Below are 20,544 nucleotides of genomic sequence, written 5' to 3' on the forward strand. Positions count from 1 at the left end.
TATGGGATATGGGATATGGGATATGGGATATGGGGTATGGGATATGGGGTATGGGGTATGGGGTATGGGGTATGGGATATGGGGTATGGGATATGGGGTATGGGGTATGGGATATGGGGTATGGGATATGGGGTATGGGGTATGGGGTATGGGGTATGGGATATGGGGTATGGGATATGGGGTATGGGGTATGGGATATGGGGTATGTGGTATGGGGTATGGGGTATGGGGTATGGGGTATGGGATATGGGATATGGGGTATGGGATATGGGGTATGGGGTATGGGGTATGGGGTATGGGATACGGGATATGGGGTATGGGATATGGGGTATGGGGTATGGGATATGGGGTATGGGGTATGGGGTATGGGGTATGAGGTATGGGATATGGGATATGGGATATGGGATATGGGGTATGGGATATGGGGTATGGGGTATGGGGTATGGGGTATGGGGTATGGGATATGGGGTATGGGATATGGGGTATGGGGTATGGGGTATGGGGTATGGGATATGGGGTATGGGATGTATGGGGTATGGGATATGGGATATGGGGTATGGGATATGGGGTATGGGATATGGGGTATGGGGTATGGGATATGGGGGTATGGGGTATGGGGTATGGGGTATGGGATATGGGATATGGGGTATGGGATATGGGATATGGGGTATGGGGTATGGGGTATGGGGTATGGGATATGGGGTATGGGATATGGGGTATGGGATATGGGATATGGGATATGGGATATGGGATATGGGGTATGGGATATGGGATATGGGATATGGGATATGGGGTATGGGATATGGGGTATGGGGTATGGGGTATGGGATATGGGGTATGGGATAGGGGGTATGGGGTATGGGATATGGGATATGGGATATGGGGTATGGGATATGGGGTATGGGATATGGGGTATGGGGTATGGGGTATGGGATATGGGGTATGGGGTATGGGATATGGGATATGGGATATGGGGTATGGGGTATGGGGTATGGGATACGGGGTGTTGGATGTTGGATGTTGGATGCTGGATGCTGGATGCTGGATGTTGGATGCTGGATGCTGGATGTTGGATGTTGGATGCTGGATGTTGGATGTTGGATGTTGGATGTTGGATGCTGGATGTTGGATGCTGGATGCTGGATGTTGGATGTTGGATGTTGGATGCTGGATGTTGGATGCTGGATGCTGGATGCTGGATGTTGGATGTTGGATGTTGGATGTTGGATGCTGGATGCTGGATGTTGGATGCTGGATGTTGGATGTTGGATGCTGGATGCTGGATGCTGGATGCTGGATGTTGGATGCTGGATGCTGGATGTTGGATGCTGGATGTTGGATGCTGGATGCTGGATGTTGGATGTTGGATGCTGGATGCTGGATGCTGGATGTTGGATGTTGGATGCTGGATGCTGGATGTTGGATGTTGGATGCTGGATGCTGGATGTTGGATGTTGGATGCTGGATGCTGGATGTTGGATGTTGGATGCTGGATGCTGGATGCTGGATGCTGGATGCTGGATGCTGGATGCTGGATGTTGGATGCTGGATGTTGGATGCTGGATGCTGGATGTTGGATGTTGGATGCTGGATGTTGGATGCTGGATGCTGGATGTTGGATGCTGGATGCTGGATGTTGGATGTTGGATGTTGGATGTTGGATGCTGGATGTTGGATGTTGGATGTTGGATGCTGGATGTTGGATGCTGGATGCTGGATGCTGGATGTTGGATGTTGGATGCTGGATGTTGGATGCTGGATGCTGGATGTTGGATGCTGGATGCTGGATGTTGGATGCTGGATGCTGGATGCTGGATGTTGGATGTTGGATGCTGGATGTTGGATGTTGGATGTTGGATGTTGGATGCTGGATGCTGGATGCTGGATGTTGGATGCTGGATGTTGGATGCTGGATGTTGGATGCTGGATGTTGGATGTTGGATGCTGGATGCTGGATGTTGGATGTTGGATGCTGGATGCTGGATGTTGGATGTTGGATGCTGGATGCTGGATGTTGGATGTTGGATGCTGGATGTTGGATGTTGGATGTTGGATGTTGGATGTTGGATGTTGGATGCTGGATGCTGGATGTTGGATGCTGGATGTTGGATGCTGGATGTTGGATGCTGGATGTTGGATGTTGGATGTTGGATGCTGGATGCTGGATGCTGGATGTTGGATGCTGGATGCTGGATGTTGGATGCTGGATGTTGGATGTTGGATGCTGGATGCTGGATGTTGGATGTTGGATGCTGGATGCTGGATGCTGGATGCTGGATGTTGGATGTTGGATGTTGGATGTTGGATGCTGGATGTTGGATGCTGGATGTTGGATGTTGGATGTTGGATGCTGGATGTTGGATGCTGGATGTTGGATGTTGGATGCTGGATGCTGGATGTTGGATGTTGGATGTTGGATGTTGGATGCTGGATGTTGGATGTTGGATGTTGGATGCTGGATGTTGGATGCTGGATGCTGGATGCTGGATGTTGGATGTTGGATGCTGGATGCTGGATGCTGGATGCTGGATGTTGGATGCTGGATGCTGGATGTTGGATGCTGGATGCTGGATGCTGGATGTTGGATGTTGGATGCTGGATGTTGGATGTTGGATGCTGGATGTTGGATGTTGGATGTTGGATGTTGGATGTTGGATGTTGGATGCTGGATGTTGGATGTTGGATGTTGGATGCTGGATGCTGGATGCTGGATGTTGGATGTTGGATGCTGGATGCTGGATGTTGGATGTTGGATGTTGGATGCTGGATGTTGGATGCTGGATGTTGGATGCTGGATGTTGGATGTTGGATGTTGGATGCTGGATGCTGGATGCTGGATGTTGGATGCTGGATGCTGGATGCTGGATGCTGGATGTTGGATGCTGGATGTTGGATGCTGGATGTTGGATGTTGGATGCTGGATGCTGGATGTTGGATGTTGGATGTTGGATGTTGGATGCTGGATGTTGGATGTTGGATGTTGGATGTTGGATGTTGGATGTTGGATGCTGGATGCTGGATGCTGGATGTTGGATGCTGGATGTTGGATGTTGGATGTTGGATGTTGGATGCTGGATGTTGGATGTTGGATGTTGGATGTTGGATGTTGGATGTTGGATGCTGGATGTTGGATGTTGGATGTTGGATGTTGGATGTTGGATGCTGGATGTTGGATGCTGGATGCTGGATGCTGGATGTTGGATGTTGGATGTTGGATGTTGGATGCTGGATGTTGGATGCTGGATGTTGGATGCTGGATGCTGGATGTTGGATGCTGGATGTTGGATGCTGGATGCTGGATGTTGGATGTTGGATGCTGGATGCTGGATGTTGGATGTTGGATGTTGGATGTTGGATGTTGGATGTTGGATGCTGGATGTTGGATGTTGGATGTTGGATGCTGGATGTTGGATGCTGGATGTTGGATGCTGGATGTTGGATGTTGGATGCTGGATGCTGGATGTTGGATGTTGGATGTTGGATGCTGGATGTTGGATGCTGGATGTTGGATGTTGGATGTTGGATGTTGGATGTTGGATGTTGGATGCTGGATGTTGGATGTTGGATGTTGGATGTTGGATGCTGGATGTTGGATGCTGGATGTTGGATGTTGGATGTTGGATGCTGGATGTTGGATGCTGGATGTTGGATGTTGGATGTTGGATGTTGGATGCTTGATGTTGGATGCTGGATGTTGGATGTTGGATGCTGGATGTTGGATGCTGGATGTTGGATGTTGGATGTTGGATGTTGGATGCTGGATGTTGGATGCTGGATGCTGGATGTTGGATGTTGGATGCTGGATGCTGGATGTTGGATGTTGGATGTTGGATGTTGGATGCTGGATGTTGAATGTTGGATGTTGGATGCTGGATGTTGGATGCTGGATGTTGGATGCTGGATGTTGGATGTTGGATGTTGGATGTTGGATGCTGGATGTTGGATGTTGGATGTTGGATGCTGGATGCTGGATGCTGGATGTTGGATGTTGGATGCTGGATGTTGGATGCTGGATGTTGGATGCTGGATGTTGGATGTTGGATGCTGGATGCTGGATGCTGGATGCTGGATGCTGGATGTTGGATGTTGGATGTTGGATGTTGGATGTTGGATGTTGGATGCTGGATGCTGGATGTTGGATGTTGGATGTTGGATGTTGGATGCTGGATGCTGGATGTTGGATGCTGGATGTTGGATGTTGGATGCTGGATGCTGGATGCTGGATGCTGGATGTTGGATGTTGGATGTTGGATGTTGGATGTTGGATGCTGGATGTTGGATGCTGGATGTTGGATGTTGGATGCTGGATGTTGGATGTTGGATGTTGGATGTTGGATGTTGGATGCTGGATGCTGGATGTTGGATGTTGGATGTTGGATGTTGGATGTTGGATGCTGGATGTTGGATGTTGGATGTTGGATGTTGGATGCTGGATGTTGGATGCTGGATGGTGGATGTTGGATGGTGGATGTTGGATGGTGGATGGTGGATGCTGGATGTTGGATGTTGGATGTTGGATGTTGGATGTTGGATGTTGGATGCTGGATGTTGGATGCTGGATGCTGGATGCTGGATGTTGGATGTTGGATGCTGGATGCTGGATGTTGGATGTTGGATGTTGGATGTTGGATGCTGGATGTTGGATGTTGGATGCTGGATGTTGGATGCTGGATGTTGGATGCTGGATGTTGGATGTTGGATGTTGGATGTTGGATGCTGGATGCTGGATGTTGGATGTTGGATGTTGGATGTTGGATGTTGGAAGCTGGATGTTGGATGCTGGATGTTGGATGCTGGATGCTGGATGTTGGATGTTGGATGTTGGATGTTGGATGCTGGATGTTGGATGCTGGATGTTGGATGTTGGATGTTGGATGCTGGATGCTGGATGCTGGATGTTGGATGTTGGATGCTGGATGTTGGATGTTGGATGCTGGATGTTGGATGCTGGATGCTGGATGCTGGATGTTGGATGTTGGATGTTGGATGTTGGATGTTGGATGTTGGATGCTGGATGTTGGATGTTGGATGCTGGATGTTGGATGCTGGATGTTGGATGCTGGATGTTGGATGTTGGATGTTGGATGCTGGATGCTGGATGCTGGATGTTGGATGCTGGATGCTGGATGTTGGATGCTGGATGTTGGATGTTGGATGCTGGATGCTGGATGTTGGATGTTGGATGCTGGATGCTGGATGCTGGATGCTGGATGTTGGATGTTGGATGTTGGATGTTGGATGCTGGATGTTGGATGCTGGATGTTGGATGTTGGATGTTGGATGCTGGATGTTGGATGCTGGATGTTGGATGTTGGATGCTGGATGCTGGATGTTGGATGTTGGATGTTGGATGTTGGATGCTGGATGTTGGATGTTGGATGTTGGATGCTGGATGTTGGATGCTGGATGTTGGATGCTGGATGTTGGATGCTGGATGCTGGATGCTGGATGTTGGATGTTGGATGTTGGATGTTGGATGCTGGATGTTGGATGCTGGATGTTGGATGCTGGATGCTGGATGTTGGATGCTGGATGTTGGATGCTGGATGCTGGATGTTGGATGTTGGATGCTGGATGCTGGATGTTGGATGTTGGATGTTGGATGTTGGATGTTGGATGTTGGATGCTGGATGTTGGATGTTGGATGTTGGATGCTGGATGTTGGATGCTGGATGTTGGATGTTGGATGCTGGATGCTGGATGTTGGATGTTGGATGTTGGATGCTGGATGTTGGATGCTGGATGTTGGATGTTGGATGTTGGATGTTGGATGTTGGATGTTGGATGCTGGATGTTGGATGTTGGATGTTGGATGTTGGATGCTGGATGTTGGATGCTGGATGTTGGATGTTGGATGTTGGATGCTGGATGTTGGATGTTGGATGCTGGATGTTGGATGTTGGATGCTGGATGTTGGATGCTGGATGTTGGAGCTGGATGTTGGATGTTGGATGTTGGATGTTGGATGCTTGATGTTGGATGCTGGATGTTGGATGTTGGATGCTGGATGTTGGATGCTGGATGTTGGATGTTGGATGTTGGATGTTGGATGTTGGATGCTGGATGTTGGATGCTGGATGCTGGATGTTGGATGTTGGATGCTGGATGCTGGATGTTGGATGTTGGATGTTGGATGTTGGATGCTGGATGTTGGATGTTGGATGTTGGATGCTGGATGTTGGATGCTGGATGTTGGATGCTGGATGTTGGATGTTGGATGTTGGATGTTGGATGCTGGATGTTGGATGTTGGATGCTGGATGCTGGATGCTGGATGTTGGATGCTGGATGCTGGATGTTGGATGTTGGATGTTGGATGCTGGATGTTGGATGCTGGATGTTGGATGCTGGATGTTGGATGTTGGATGTTGGATGCTGGATGCTGGATGCTGGATGCTGGATGCTGGATGTTGGATGTTGGATGTTGGATGTTGGATGTTGGATGTTGGATGCTGGATGCTGGATGTTGGATGTTGGATGTTGGATGTTGGATGCTGGATGCTGGATGTTGGATGCTGGATGTTGGATGTTGGATGCTGGATGCTGGATGTTGGATGTTGGATGTTGGATGTTGGATGTTGGATGCTGGATGTTGGATGTTGGATGCTGGATGCTGGATGTTGGATGCTGGATGTTGGATGTTGGATGCTGGATGCTGGATGTTGGATGTTGGATGTTGGATGTTGGATGTTGGATGCTGGATGTTGGATGCTGGATGTTGGATGTTGGATGCTGGATGTTGGATGTTGGATGTTGGATGTTGGATGTTGGATGCTGGATGCTGGATGTTGGATGTTGGATGTTGGATGTTGGATGTTGGATGCTGGATGTTGGATGTTGGATGTTGGATGTTGGATGCTGGATGTTGGATGCTGGATGGTGGATGTTGGATGGTGGATGTTGGATGGTGGATGTTGGATGTTGGATGCTGGATGCTGGATGTTGGATGTTGGATGTTGGATGTTGGATGTTGGATGTTGGAAGCTGGATGTTGGATGCTGGATGTTGGATGCTGGATGCTGGATGTTGGATGTTGGATGTTGGATGTTGGATGCTGGATGTTGGATGCTGGATGTTGGATGTTGGATGTTGGATGCTGGATGCTGGATGCTGGATGCTGGATGTTGGATGCTGGATGTTGGATGTTGGATGCTGGATGTTCGATGCTGGATGCTGGATGCTGGATGTTGGATGTTGGATGTTGGATGTTGGATGTTGGATGTTGGATGCTGGATGTTGGATGTTGGATGCTGGATGTTGGATGCTGGATGTTGGATGCTGGATGCTGGATGCTGGATGTTGGATGCTGGATGTTGGATGTTGGATGCTGGATGTTGGATGTTGGATGTTGGATGTTGGATGTTGGATGCTGGATGTTGGATGTTGGATGCTGGATGCTGGATGTTGGATGTTGGATGCTGGATGTTGGATGTTGGATGCTGGATGCTGGATGCTGGATGTTGGATGCTGGATGTTGGATGTTGGATGCTGGATGCTGGATGCTGGATGTTGGATGTTGGATGCTGGATGCTGGATGTTGGATGTTGGATGCTGGATGCTGGATGTTGGATGTTGGATGCTGGATGTTGGATGCTGGATGTTGGATGTTGGATGCTGGATGCTGGATGCTGGATGTTGGATGCTGGATGTTGGATGCTGGATGCTGGATGTTGGATGCTGGATGTTGGATGCTGGATGTTGGATGTTGGATGTTGGATGCTGGATGTTGGATGTTGGATGTTGGATGTTGGATGTTGGATGCTGGATGTTGGATGTTGGATGTTGGATGTTGGATGTTGGATGCTGGATGTTGGATGTTGGATGTTGGATGTTGGATGCTGGATGTTGGATGTTGGATGTTGGATGTTGGATGTTGGATGCTGGATGTTGGATGCTGGATGTTGGATGTTGGATGTTGGATGTTGGATGCTGGATGTTGGATGTTGGATGCTGGATGCTGGATGTTGGATGTTGGATGCTGGATGCTGGATGTTGGATGTTGGATGCTGGATGTTGGATGTTGGATGCTGGATGTTGGATGTTGGATGTTGGATGGTGGATGTTGGATGCTGGATGTTGGATGCTGGATGTTGGATGTTGGATGCTGGATGCTGGATGTTGGATGTTGGATGTTGGATGTTGGATGGTGGATGTTGGATGTTGGATGTTGGATGTTGGATGCTGGATGTTGGATGTTGGATGTTGGATGCTGGATGTTGGATGCTGGATGTTGGATGTTGGATGCTGGATGTTGGATGCTGGATGTTGGATGCTGGATGTTGGATGCTGGATGCTGGATGTTGGATGTTGGATGTTGGATGCTGGATGTTGGATGCTGGATGTTGGATGTTGGATGTTGGATGCTGGATGTTGGATGTTGGATGCTGGATGTTGGATGCTGGATGTTGGATGTTGGATGTTGGATGTTGGATGCTGGATGTTGGATGCTGGATGTTGGATGTTGGATGCTGGATGTTGGATGCTGGATGTTGGATGCTGGATGTTGGATGCTGGATGTTGGATGTTGGATGTTGGATGCTGGATGTTGGATGTTGGATGCTGGATGTTGGATGTTGGATGCTGGATGTTGGATGCTGGATGTTGGATGTTGGATGCTGGATGCTGGATGTTGGATGTTGGATGCTGGATGTTGGATGTTGGATGCTGGATGTTGGATGTTGGATGTTGGATGCTGGATGCTGGATGTTGGATGCTGGATGTTGGATGCTGGATGTTGGATGTTGGATGCTGGATGCTGGATGTTGGATGTTGGATGCTGGATGTTGGATGTTGGATGCTGGATGTTGGATGTTGGATGCTGGATGTTGGATGTTGGATGTTGGATGCTGGATGTTGGATGTTGGATGCTGGATGTTGGATGTTGGATGCTGGATGTTGGATGCTGGATGTTGGATGTTGGATGCTGGATGCTGGATGTTGGATGTTGGATGCTGGATGCTGGATGTTGGATGTTGGATGCTGGATGTTGGATGTTGGATGCTGGATGTTGGATGTTGGATGTTGGATGCTGGATGCTGGATTTTGGATGTTGGATGCTGGATGTTGGATGTTGGATGTTGGATGTTGGATGTTGGATGTTGGATGCTGGATGTTGGATGTTGGATGTTGGATGCTGGATGTTGGGTGTTGGATGTTGGATGCTGGATGCTGGATGTTGGATGTTGGACGCAGGTTGCTGGATGTTGGATGCTGGATGTTGGATGTTGGATGCTGGATGTTGGATGCTGGATGTTGGATGTTGGATGTTGGATGTTGGATGCTGGATGTTGGATGTTGGATGTTGGATGTTGGATGCTGGATGTTGGATGCTGGATGTTGGATGTTGGACGCAGGATGCTGGATGTTGGATGCTGGATGTTGGATGTTGGATGCTGGATGTTGGATGCTGGATGTTGGATGTTGGATGTTGGATGCTGGATGCTGGATGTTGGATGCTGGATGTTGGATGTTGGATGTTGGATGCTGGATGCTGGATGTTGGATGTTGGATGCTGGATGCTGGATGTTGGATGTTGGATGTTGGATGCTGGATGTTGGATGCTGGATGTTGGATGTTGGATGCTGGATGCTGGATGTTGGATGTTGGATGTTGGATGTTGGATGCTGGATGTTGGATGCTGGATGTTGGATGCTGGATGTTGGATGCTGGATGTTGGATGCTGGATGTTGGATGTTGGATGCTGGATGTTGGATGCTGGATGTTGGATGTTGGATGTTGGATGTTGGATGTTGGATGTTGGATGCTGGATGTTGGATGCTGGATGTTGGATGTTGGATGTTGGATGCTGGATGTTGGATGCTGGATGTTGGATGTTGGATGCTGGATGTTGGATGTTGGATGTTGGATGCTGGATGTTGGATGCTGGATGCTGGATGTTGGATGTTGGATGCTGGATGTTGGATGTTGGATGTTGGATGTTGGATGTTGGATGCTGGATGCTGGATGTTGGATGTTGGATGCTGGATGTTGGATGCTGGATGCTGGATGTTGGATGCTGGATGTTGGATGTTGGATGTTGGATGCTGGATGTTGGATGTTGGATGTTGGATGCTGGATGTTGGATGCTGGATGCTGGATGTTGGATGTTGGATGCAGGCTCTGGCCGTACTCACGGTGCCATCAGGACCCAGCTTGAGGCAGGAGCCGAAGTCCCCAAGGCGGACGTGGCCCCATCGGTCCAGGAGGATGTTGTCGGGTTTGATGTCCCTGGGGGGGGGTGGCCTTTGTCACCCCACAGCCCCACACTCCCCATATCCCCATAGCCCCCTATAGCCCCCATAGCCCCCCATAGCCCCTATGGCCCCCATATCCCCATAGCTCCCTATAGCTCCCATAGCTCCATAGCCTCCATAGCCCCCATAGCCCCTCATAGCCCCATAGCCCCCATAGCCCCATAGCCCCCATAGCCCCCTATAGCTCCCATAGCCCCATAGCCCCCATAGCCCCCATAGACCCTATGGCCCCCATATCCCCATAGCTCCTTATACCTCCCATAGCTCCATAGCCTCCATAGCCCCATAGCCCCCCATAGCCCCATAGCCCCATAGCCCCCATAGCCCCCCATAGCCCCCCATAGCCCCATAGCCCCATAGCCCCCCATAGCCCCATAGCCCCATAGCCCCATAGCCCCCATAGCCCCATAGCCCCCATAGCCCCCTATAGCTCCCATAGCCCCATAGCCCGCATAGCCCCCATAGACCCTATGGCCCCCATATCCCCATAGCTCCTTATACCTCCCATAGCTCCATAGCCTCCATAGCCCCATAGCCTCCCATAGCCCCATAGCCCCATAGCCCCCATAGCCCCCCATAGCCCCATAGCCCCCATAGCCCCCCATAGCCCCATAGCCCCCATAGCCCCATAGCCCCACAGCCCCCTGGGGCGCACCGGTGCACGTAGCCCAGGCGATGCACGGAGGCGATGGCCATCACCAGCTCGGCCAGGTAGAAGCGCGCCATGGGCAGGGGCAGGCGGTCCCCGAACTTGGAGAGCAGGGTCAGGAGGTCCCCCCCAACGTAGTATTCCATGACCAGGTACTGCGGGATAGGGGATGGGAACGGGGATATGGGAGGGGAACGGGGATGGCGAGAGGGATACGGGATGGGGATGGAGATCCAGGATGGGGATGGGGATGGGGATGGGGAATGCGGATACAGGATGGGGATGGGGATGGGGTACGGGATGGGGATGGGATGGGGACAGGGATATGGGATGGGAGCGTGGATATGGGATGGGAGCGTGGATATGGGATGGGAGCGTGGATATGGGATGGGGACGTGGATATGGGATGGGAGCGTGGATATGGGATGGGGACGTGGATATGGGATGGGGACGTGGATATGGGATGGGAGCGTGGATATGGGATAGGGACGTGGATATGGGATGGGAGCGTGGATATGGGATGGGAGCGTGGATATGGGATGGGGACGTGCATATGGGATGGGAGCGTGGATATGGGATGGGGACGTGGATATGGGATGGGAGCGTGGATATGGGATGGGAGCGTGGATATGGGATGGGGACGTGGATATGGGATGGGAGCGTGGATATGGGATGGGGACGTGGATATGGGATGGGGACGTGGATATGGGATGGGGACGTGGATATGGGATGGGAGCGTGGATATGGGATGGGAGCGTGGATATGGGATGGGGACGTGGATATGGGATGGGAGCGTGGATATGGGATAGGGACGTGGATATGGGATGGGAGCGTGGATATGGGATGGGAGCGTGGATATGGGATGGGGACGTGCATATGGGATGGGAGCGTGGATATGGGATGGGGACGTGGATATGGGATGGGAGCGTGGATATGGGATGGGAGCGTGGATATGGGATGGGGACGTGGATATGGGATGGGAGCGTGGATATGGGATGGGGACGTGGATATGGGATGGGGACGTGGATATGGGATGGGGACGTGGATATGGGATGGGAGCGTGGATATGGGATGGGGGCGTGGATATGGGATGGGAGCGTGGATATGGGATGGGGACGTGGATATGGGATGGGGACGTGGATATGGGACGGGAGCGTGGATATGGGATGGGGACGTGGATATGGGATGGGGACGTGGATATGGGATGGGGACGTGGATATGGGATGGGAGCGTGGATATGGGATGGGGGCGTGGATATGGGACGGGAGCGTGGATATGGGATGGGGACGTGGATATGGGATGGGGACGTGGATATGGGACGGGAGCGTGGATATGGGATGGGGACGTGGATATGGGACGGGAGCGTGGATATGGGATGGGAGCGTGGATATGGGATGGGGACGTGGATATGGGATGGGAGCGTGGATATGGGATGGGGACGTGGATATGGGACGGGGAGCGTGGATATGGGATGGGAGCGTGGATATGGGATGGGGACGTGGATATGGGATGGGGACGTGGATATGGGATGGGAGCGTGGATATGGGATGGGAGCGTGGATATGGGATGGGGACGTGGATATGGGACGGGAGCGTGGATATGGGATGGGGACGTGGATATGGGATGGGGACGTGGATATGGGACGGGAGCGTGGATATGGGATGGGACGTGGATATGGGATGGGGACGTGGATATGGGATGGGAGCGTGGATATGGGATGGGGACGTGGATATGGGACGGGAGCGTGGATATGGGATGGGGACGTGGATATGGGATGGGGACGTGGATATGGGATGGGAGCGTGGATATGGGATGGGAGCGTGGATATGGGATGGGGACGTGGATATGGGACGGGAGCGTGGATATGGGATGGGGACGTGGATATGGGATGGGAGCGTGGATATGGGATGGGGACGTGGATATGGGACGGGAGCGTGGATATGGGACGGGAGCGTGGATATGGGATGGGAGCGTGGATATGGGATGGGGACGTGGATATGGGATGGGGACGTGGATATGGGACGGGAGCGTGGATATGGGACGGGAGCGTGGATATGGGATGGGAGCGTGGATATGGGATGGGGACGTGGATATGGGATGGGGACGTGGATATGGGATGGGAGCGTGGATATGGGATGGGAGCGTGGATATGGGATGAGGACGTGGATATGGGACGGGAGCGTGGATATGGGATGGGGACGTGGATATGGGATGGGAGCGTGGATATGGGATGGGGACGTGGATATGGGATGGGGACGTGGATATGGGATGGGAGCGTGGATATGGGATGAGGACGTGGATATGGGATGAGGACGTGGATATGGGACGGGAGCGTGGATATGGGATGGGAGCGTGGATATGGGACGGGAGCGTGGATATGGGATGGGAGCGTGGATATGGGATGGGAGCGTGGATATGGGATGGGGACGTGGATATGGGATGGGGACGTGATATGGGATGGGAGCGTGGATATGGGATGGGGACGTGGATATGGGATGGGAGCGTGGATATGGGATGGGGACGTGGATATGGGATGGGGACGTGGATATGGGATGGGGACGTGGATATGGGATGGAAGCGTGGATATGGGATGGGGACGTGGATATGGGATGGGAGCGTGGATATGGGATGGGGACGTGGATATGGGATGGGGACGTGGATATGGGATGGGGACGTGGATATGGGATGGGAGCGTGGATATGGGATGGGGACGTGGATATGGGATGGGGGCGTGGATATGGGATGGGGACGTGGATATGGGATGGGAGCGTGGATATGGGATGGGAGCGTGGATATGGGATGGGGACGTGGATATGGGATGGGAGCGTGGATATGGGATGGGAGCGTGGATATGGGATGGGGACGTGGATATGGGATGGGGACGTGGATATGGGATGGGAGCGTGGATATGGGATGGGGACGTGGATATGGGATGGGGGCGTGGATATGGGATGGGGACGTGGATATGGGATGGGAGCGTGGATATGGGATGGGAGCGTGGATATGGGATGGGGACGTGGATATGGGATGGGGACGTGGATATGGGATGGGAGCGTGGATATGGGATGGGGACGTGGATATGGGATGGGGGCGTGGATATGGGATGGGGACGTGGATATGGGATGGGGACGTGGATATGGGATGGGAGCGTGGATATGGGATGGGGGCGTGGATATGGGATGGGGACGTGGGACATGGGGACGGGGGGACAAAGGGGAGGTGTCCCCATAGGAGCTGCCCCCTCACCAGACACTGGGAGTCCTGGAAGGCGAAGTGGAGCCGCGTGATCCAGCGCCGGTCCCCATGGACCAACACATCCCGCTCTTGCCGGAAACAGGAAACCTGGGATATGGGATATGGGATATGGGGTATGGGGTATGGGGTATGGGATATGGGGTATGGGATATGGGGTATGGGATATGGGGTATGGGATATGGGGTATGGGATATGGGATATGGGGTATGGGATATGGGGTATGGGATATGGGGTATGGGATATGGGGTATGGGATATGGGATATGGGGTATGGGGTATGGGATATGGGATATGGGGTATGGGATATGGGATATGGGATATGGGGTATGGGGTATGGGGTATGGGATATGGGGTATGGGATATGGGATATGGGGTATGGGGTATGGGATATGGGGTATGGGATATGGGGTATGGGGTATGGGGTATGGGGTATGGGGTATGGGGTATGGGATATGGGATATGGGATATGGGATATGGGGTATGGGGTATGGGGTATGGGATATGGGATATGGGATATGGGGTATGGGGTATGGGGTATGGGATATGGGGTATGGGGTATGGGGTATGGGGTATGGGGTATGGGGTATGGGATATGGGGTATGGGGTATGGGGTATGGGGTATGGGGTATGGGGTATGGGGTATGGGGTATGGGATATGGGATATGGGGTATGGGGTATGGGGTATGGGATATGGGATATGGGGTATGGGGTATGGGGTATGGGGTATGGGATATGGGGTATGGGGTATGGGGTATGGAGTATGGGATATGGGATATGGGATATGGGGTATGGGATATGGGGTATGGGATATGGGGTATGGGGTATGGGGTATGGGATATGGGATATGGGATATGGGGTATGGGGTATGGGGTATGGGGTATGGGGTATGGGATATGGGATATGGGGTATGGGGTATGGGATATGGGGTATGGGGTATGGGGTATGGGGTATGGGATATGGGATATGGGGTATGGGATATGAGGTATGGGGTATGGGGTATGGGATATGGGGTATGGGGTATGGGGTATGGGATATGGGGTATGGGGTATGGGATATGGGCTATGGGGTATGGGTATGGGGTATGGGATATGGGGTATGGGATATGGGATATGGGGTATGGGATATGGGGTATGGGGTATGGGATATGGGATATGGGATATGGGGTATGGGGTATGGGGTATGGGATATGGGGTATGGGGTATGGGATATGGGCTATGGGGTATGGGATATGGGGTATGGGATATGGGATGTGGGGTATGGGGTATGGGTATGGGATATGGGGTATGGGGTATGGGATATGGGATATGGGGTATGGGATATGGGATATGGGGTATGGGGTATGGGGTATGGGGTATGGGATATGGGGTATGGGGTATGGGTATGGGGTATGGGATATGGGGTATGGGTATGGGGTATGGGGTATGGGATATGGGATATGGGGTATGGGGTATGGGTATGGGATATGGGGTATGGGTATGGGATATGGGGTATGGGGTATGGGATATGGGGTATGGGATATGAGTATGGGGTATGGGATATGGGGTATGGGTATGGGATATGGGGTATGGGATATGGGTATGTGGTATGGGATATGGGGTATGGGGTATGGGATATGGGGTATGGGATATGGGTATGGGGTATGGGATATGGGGTATGGGGTATGGGATATGGGGTATGGGATATGGGATATGGGGTATGGGGTATGGGGTATGGGGTATGGGATATGGGGTATGGGGTATGGGTATGGGGTATGGGATATGGGGTATGGGTATGGGGTATGGGGTATGGGATATGGGATATGGGGTATGGGGTATGGGTATGGGATATGGGGTATGGGTATGGGATATGGGGTATGGGGTATGGGATATGGGATATGGGGTATGGGATATGGGGTATGGGTATGGGTATGGGGTATGGGATATGGGGTATGGGTATGGGGTATGGGGTATGGGATATGGGGTATGGGGTATGGGGTATGGGTATGGGATATTGGCTGTGCTGCTCTCACCTCTCCCCTCCTGATCATGTCCCATTTGTTCATGATCTTCATGGCAAACACCTGCCCCGACTCCTTCATCCTCACAACGGCCACCTCGAGAGCCAGCACAGGGTCTAAACCTGATCCTAACCCTAACTCTAACCCTAACCCTAACCCTAACCCTAACCCTAACCCTAACCCTAACCCTAACCCTAACCCTAACCCTAACCCTAACCATAACCCTAACCCTAACCCTAACCCTAACCCTAACCCTAACCCTAACCCAGTCCGCAACCTCCCCCTGCCCCACACCCAAATGCCCCAGAGCCCCCCCTGCCCCCGAGACAACCCCTGCCCACATCCCCCCCCGCCCCACATCCCTCCCCTGCCCCACAGCCCCCCCCTGCCCCACAGCCCCCCCCTCACCTCGCTGAAGGCCCCACGTCCAATCACCTTCAGGATCTCAAAGTCGCTTCGATGCAGCTGCAGCTCCTGCACCCGGGCGGCCAAAGGCTCCGCTATGGGGCAATGGGGGGGCAGGGTTGGGGGGGGGCACAACCCTAATAGGAGCCAATGGAGAATCCACTGCAGGAGATGGGGCAATGGGTGGGGGCACAACCCTAATAGGAGCCAATGGAGAATCCACTGCAGGAGATGGGGCAATGGGTGGGGGGCACAACCCTAATAGGAGCCAATGGAGAATCCACTGCAGGTGGAGATGGGGCAATGGGGGGGGGCACAACCCTAATAGGAGCCAATGGAGAATCCACTGCAGGTGGAGATGGGGCAATGGGGGGGGGCACAAACCTAATAGGAGCCAATGGAGAATCCACTGCAGGTGGAGATGGGGCAATGGGGAGGGGCACAACCCTAATAGGAGCCAATGGAGAATCCACTGCAGGTGGAGATGGGGCAATGGGGGGGGGCACAACCCTAATAGGAGCCAGTGGAGAATCCACTGCAGGTGGAGATGGGGCAATGGGGGGGGCACAACCCTAATAGGAGCCAATGGAGAATCCACTGCAGGTGGAGATGGGGCAATGGGGGGGGGCACAACCCTAATAGGAGCCAATGGAGAATCCACTGCAGGTGGAGATGGGGCAATGGGGGGGGGCACAACCCTAATAGGAGCCAGTGGAGAATCCACTGCAGGTGGAGATGGGGCAATGGGGGGGGCACAACCCTAATAGGAGCCAATGGAGAATCCACTGCAGGTGGAGATGGGGCAATTGGGGGGGGCACAACCCTAATAGGAGCCAATGGAGAATCCACTGCATGTGGAGATGGGGCAATGGGAGGGGGGGCACAACCCTAATAGGAGCCAATTGAGAATCCACTGCAGGTGGAGATGGGGCAATGGGGGGGGGGGCACAACCCTAATAGAAGCCAATGGAGAATCCACTGCAGGAGATGGGGCAATGGGGGGGGGCACAACCCTAATAGGAGCCAGTGGAGAATCCACTGCAGGTGGAGATGGGGAAATGGGGGGGGCACAACCCTAATAGGAGCCAATGGAGAATCCACTGCAGGTGGAGATGGGGCAATTGGGGGGGGCACAACCCTAATAGGAGCCAATGGAGAATCCACTGCAGGTGGAGATGGGGCAATGGGGGGGGGCACAACCCTAATAGGAGCCAATGGAGAATCCACTGCAGGTGGAGATGGGGCAATGGGGGGGGGCACAACCCTAATAGGAGCCAATGGAGAATCCACTGCAGGTGGAAATGGGGCAATGAGGGGGGGCACAACCCTAATAGGAGCCAATGGAGAATCCACTGCAGGTGGAGATGGGGCAATGGGGGGGGGCACAACCCTAATAGGAGCCAATGGAGAATCCACTGCAGGTGGAGATGGGGCAATGGGGGGGGGGGGGCACAACCGTAATAGAAGCCAATGGAGAATCCACTGCAGGTGGAGATGGGGCAATGGGGGGGGGGCACAACCCTAATAGGAGCCAATGGAGAATCCACTGCAGGAGATGGGGCAATGGGGGGGGGGCACAACCCTAATAGGAGCCAATGGAGAATCCACTGCAGGAGATGGGGCAATGGGGGGGGGGCACAACCCTAATAGGAGCCAATGGAGAATCCACTGCAGGTGGAGATGGGGCAATGGGGGGGGCACAACCCTAATAGGAGCCAATGGAGAATCCACTGCAGGAGATGGGGCAATGGGGGGGGCACAACCCTAATAGGAGCCAATGGAGAATCCACTGCAGGTGGAGATGGGGAAATGGGGGGGGTCGCAACCCCAATAGGAGCCAATGGAGAATCCACTGCAGGAGATGGGGCAATGGGGGGGGGCACAACCCTAATAGGAGCCAATGGAGAATCCACTGCAGGTGGAAATGGGGCAATGGGGGGGGGGCACAACCCTAATAGGAGCCAATGGAGAATCCACTGCAGGTGGAGATGGGGCAATGGGGGGGTCACAACCCTAATAGGAGCCAATGGAGAATCCACTGCAGGTGGAGATGGGGCAATGGGGGGGGTCACAACCCTAATAGGAGCCAATGGAGAATCCACTGCAGGAGATGGGGCAATGGGGGGGGGCACAACCCTAATAGGAGCCAGTGGAGAATCCACTGCAGGTGGAGATGGGGCAATGGGGGGGGCACAACCCTAATAGGAGGCAATGGAGAATCCACTGCAGGTGGAGATGGGGCAATTGGGGGGGGCACAACCCTAATAGGAGCCAATGGAGAATCCACTGCAGGTGGAGATGGGGCAATGGGGGGGGGCACAACCCTAATAGGAGCCAATGGAGAATCCACTGCAGGTGGAAATGGGGCAATGGGGGGGGGGCACAACCCTAATAGGAGCCAATGGAGAATCCACTGCAGGTGGAGATGGGGCAATGGGGGAGGTCACAACCCTAATAGGAGCCAATGGAGAATCCACTGCAGGTGGAGATGGGGCAATGGGGGGGGCACAACCCTAATAGGAGCCAATGGAGAATCCACTGCAGGAGATGGGGCAATGGGGGGGGCACAACCCTAATAGGAGCCAATGGAGAATCCACTGCAGGTGGAAATGGGGCAATGGGGGGGGTCACAACCCTAATAGGAGCCAATGGAGAATCCACTGCAGGAGATGGGGCAATGGGGGGGGGCACAACCCTAATAGGAGCCAATGGAGAATCCACTGCAGGAGATGGGGCAATGGGGGGGGGGCACAACCCTAATAGGAGCCAATGGAGAATCCACTGCAGGTGGAGATGGGGCAATGGGGGGGGGCACAACCCTAATAGGAGCCAATGGAGAATCCACTGCAGGAGATGGGGCAATGGGGGGGGCACAACCCTAATAGGAGCCAATGGAGAATCCACTGCAGGTGGAGATGGGGCAATGGGGGGGGCACAACCCTAATAGGAGCCAATGGAGAATCCACTGCAGGTGGAGATGGGGCATTGGGGGGGGTGACAACCCTAATAGGAGCCAATGGAGAATCCACTGCAGGTGGAGATGGGGCAATGGGGGGGTCACAACCCTAATAGGAGCCAATGGAGAATCCACTGCAGGTGGAGATGGGGCAATGGGGGAGGTCACAACCCTAATAGGAGCCAATGGAGAATCCACTGCAGGAGATGGGGCAATGGGGGGGGGCACAACCCTAATAGGAGCCAATGGAGAATCCACTGCAGGTGGAGATGGGGCAATGGGGGGGGGGCACAACCCTAATAGGAGCCAATGGAGAATCCACTGCAGGTGGAGATGGGGCAATGGGGGGGGGCACAACCCTAATAGGAGCCAATGGAGAATCCACTGCAGGAGATGGGGCAATGGGGGGGGGGCACAACCCTAATAGGAGCCAATGGAGAATCCACTGCAGGTGGAAATGGGGCAATGGGGGGGGTCACAACCCTAATAGGAGCCAATGGAGAATCCACTGCAGGAGATGGGGCAAAGGGGGGGGGCACAACCCTAATAGGAGCCAATGGAGAATCCACTGCAGGAGATGGGGCAATGGGGGGGGGCACAACCCTAATAGGAGCCAATGGAGAATCCACTGCAGGAGATGGGGCAATGGGGGGGGGGCACAACCCTAATAGGAGCCAATGGAGAATCCACTGCAGGTGGGGATGGGGCAATGGGGGGGGGGCACAACCCTAATAGGAGCCAATGGAGAATCCACTGCAGGAGATGGGGCAATGGGGGGGGGCACAACCCTAATAGGAGCCAATGGAGAATCCACTGCAGGAGATGGGGCAATGGGGGGGGGCACAACCCTAATAGGAGCCAATGGAGAATCCACTGCAGGTGGAGATGGGGCAATGGGGGAGGTCACAACCCTAATAGGAGCCAATGGAGAATCCACTGCAGGTGGAAATGGGGCAATGGGGGGGGTCACAACCCTAATAGGAGCCAATGGAGAATCCACTGCAGGAGATGGGGCAAAGGGGGGGGGCACAA

At 53.3% G+C, this 20,544-nt stretch overlaps 1 protein-coding gene across 1 annotated transcript in view; it reads right to left on the bottom strand.

The window, feature by feature from the left end:
- DMPK (DM1 protein kinase) overlaps positions 1-16,247 on the bottom strand; it is a gene marked incomplete at its 3' end in the record, with an annotated part of 19,048 nt that extends 2,801 nt beyond the window's left edge. The window contains exons 1-4 of the mRNA XM_080636085.1: positions 16,164-16,247; positions 14,148-14,243; positions 10,908-11,056; positions 10,133-10,226 (exon numbers count right to left, since the gene is read on the bottom strand). Coding sequence (XP_080492211.1) covers positions 10,133-10,226; positions 10,908-11,056; positions 14,148-14,243; positions 16,164-16,232 — 408 coding nt within the window. The 5' untranslated portion in view covers positions 16,233-16,247. The remainder of the gene's footprint in view (positions 1-10,132; positions 10,227-10,907; positions 11,057-14,147; positions 14,244-16,163) is intronic.
- Positions 16,248-20,544: the final 4,297 nt, after the last annotated feature.

The sequence above is a fragment of the Psittacula echo genome (genome assembly GCF_963264785.1).
Source record: "Psittacula echo genome assembly, chromosome: 29".
NCBI classification, from domain to species: domain Eukaryota; kingdom Metazoa; phylum Chordata; class Aves; order Psittaciformes; family Psittacidae; genus Psittacula; species Psittacula echo.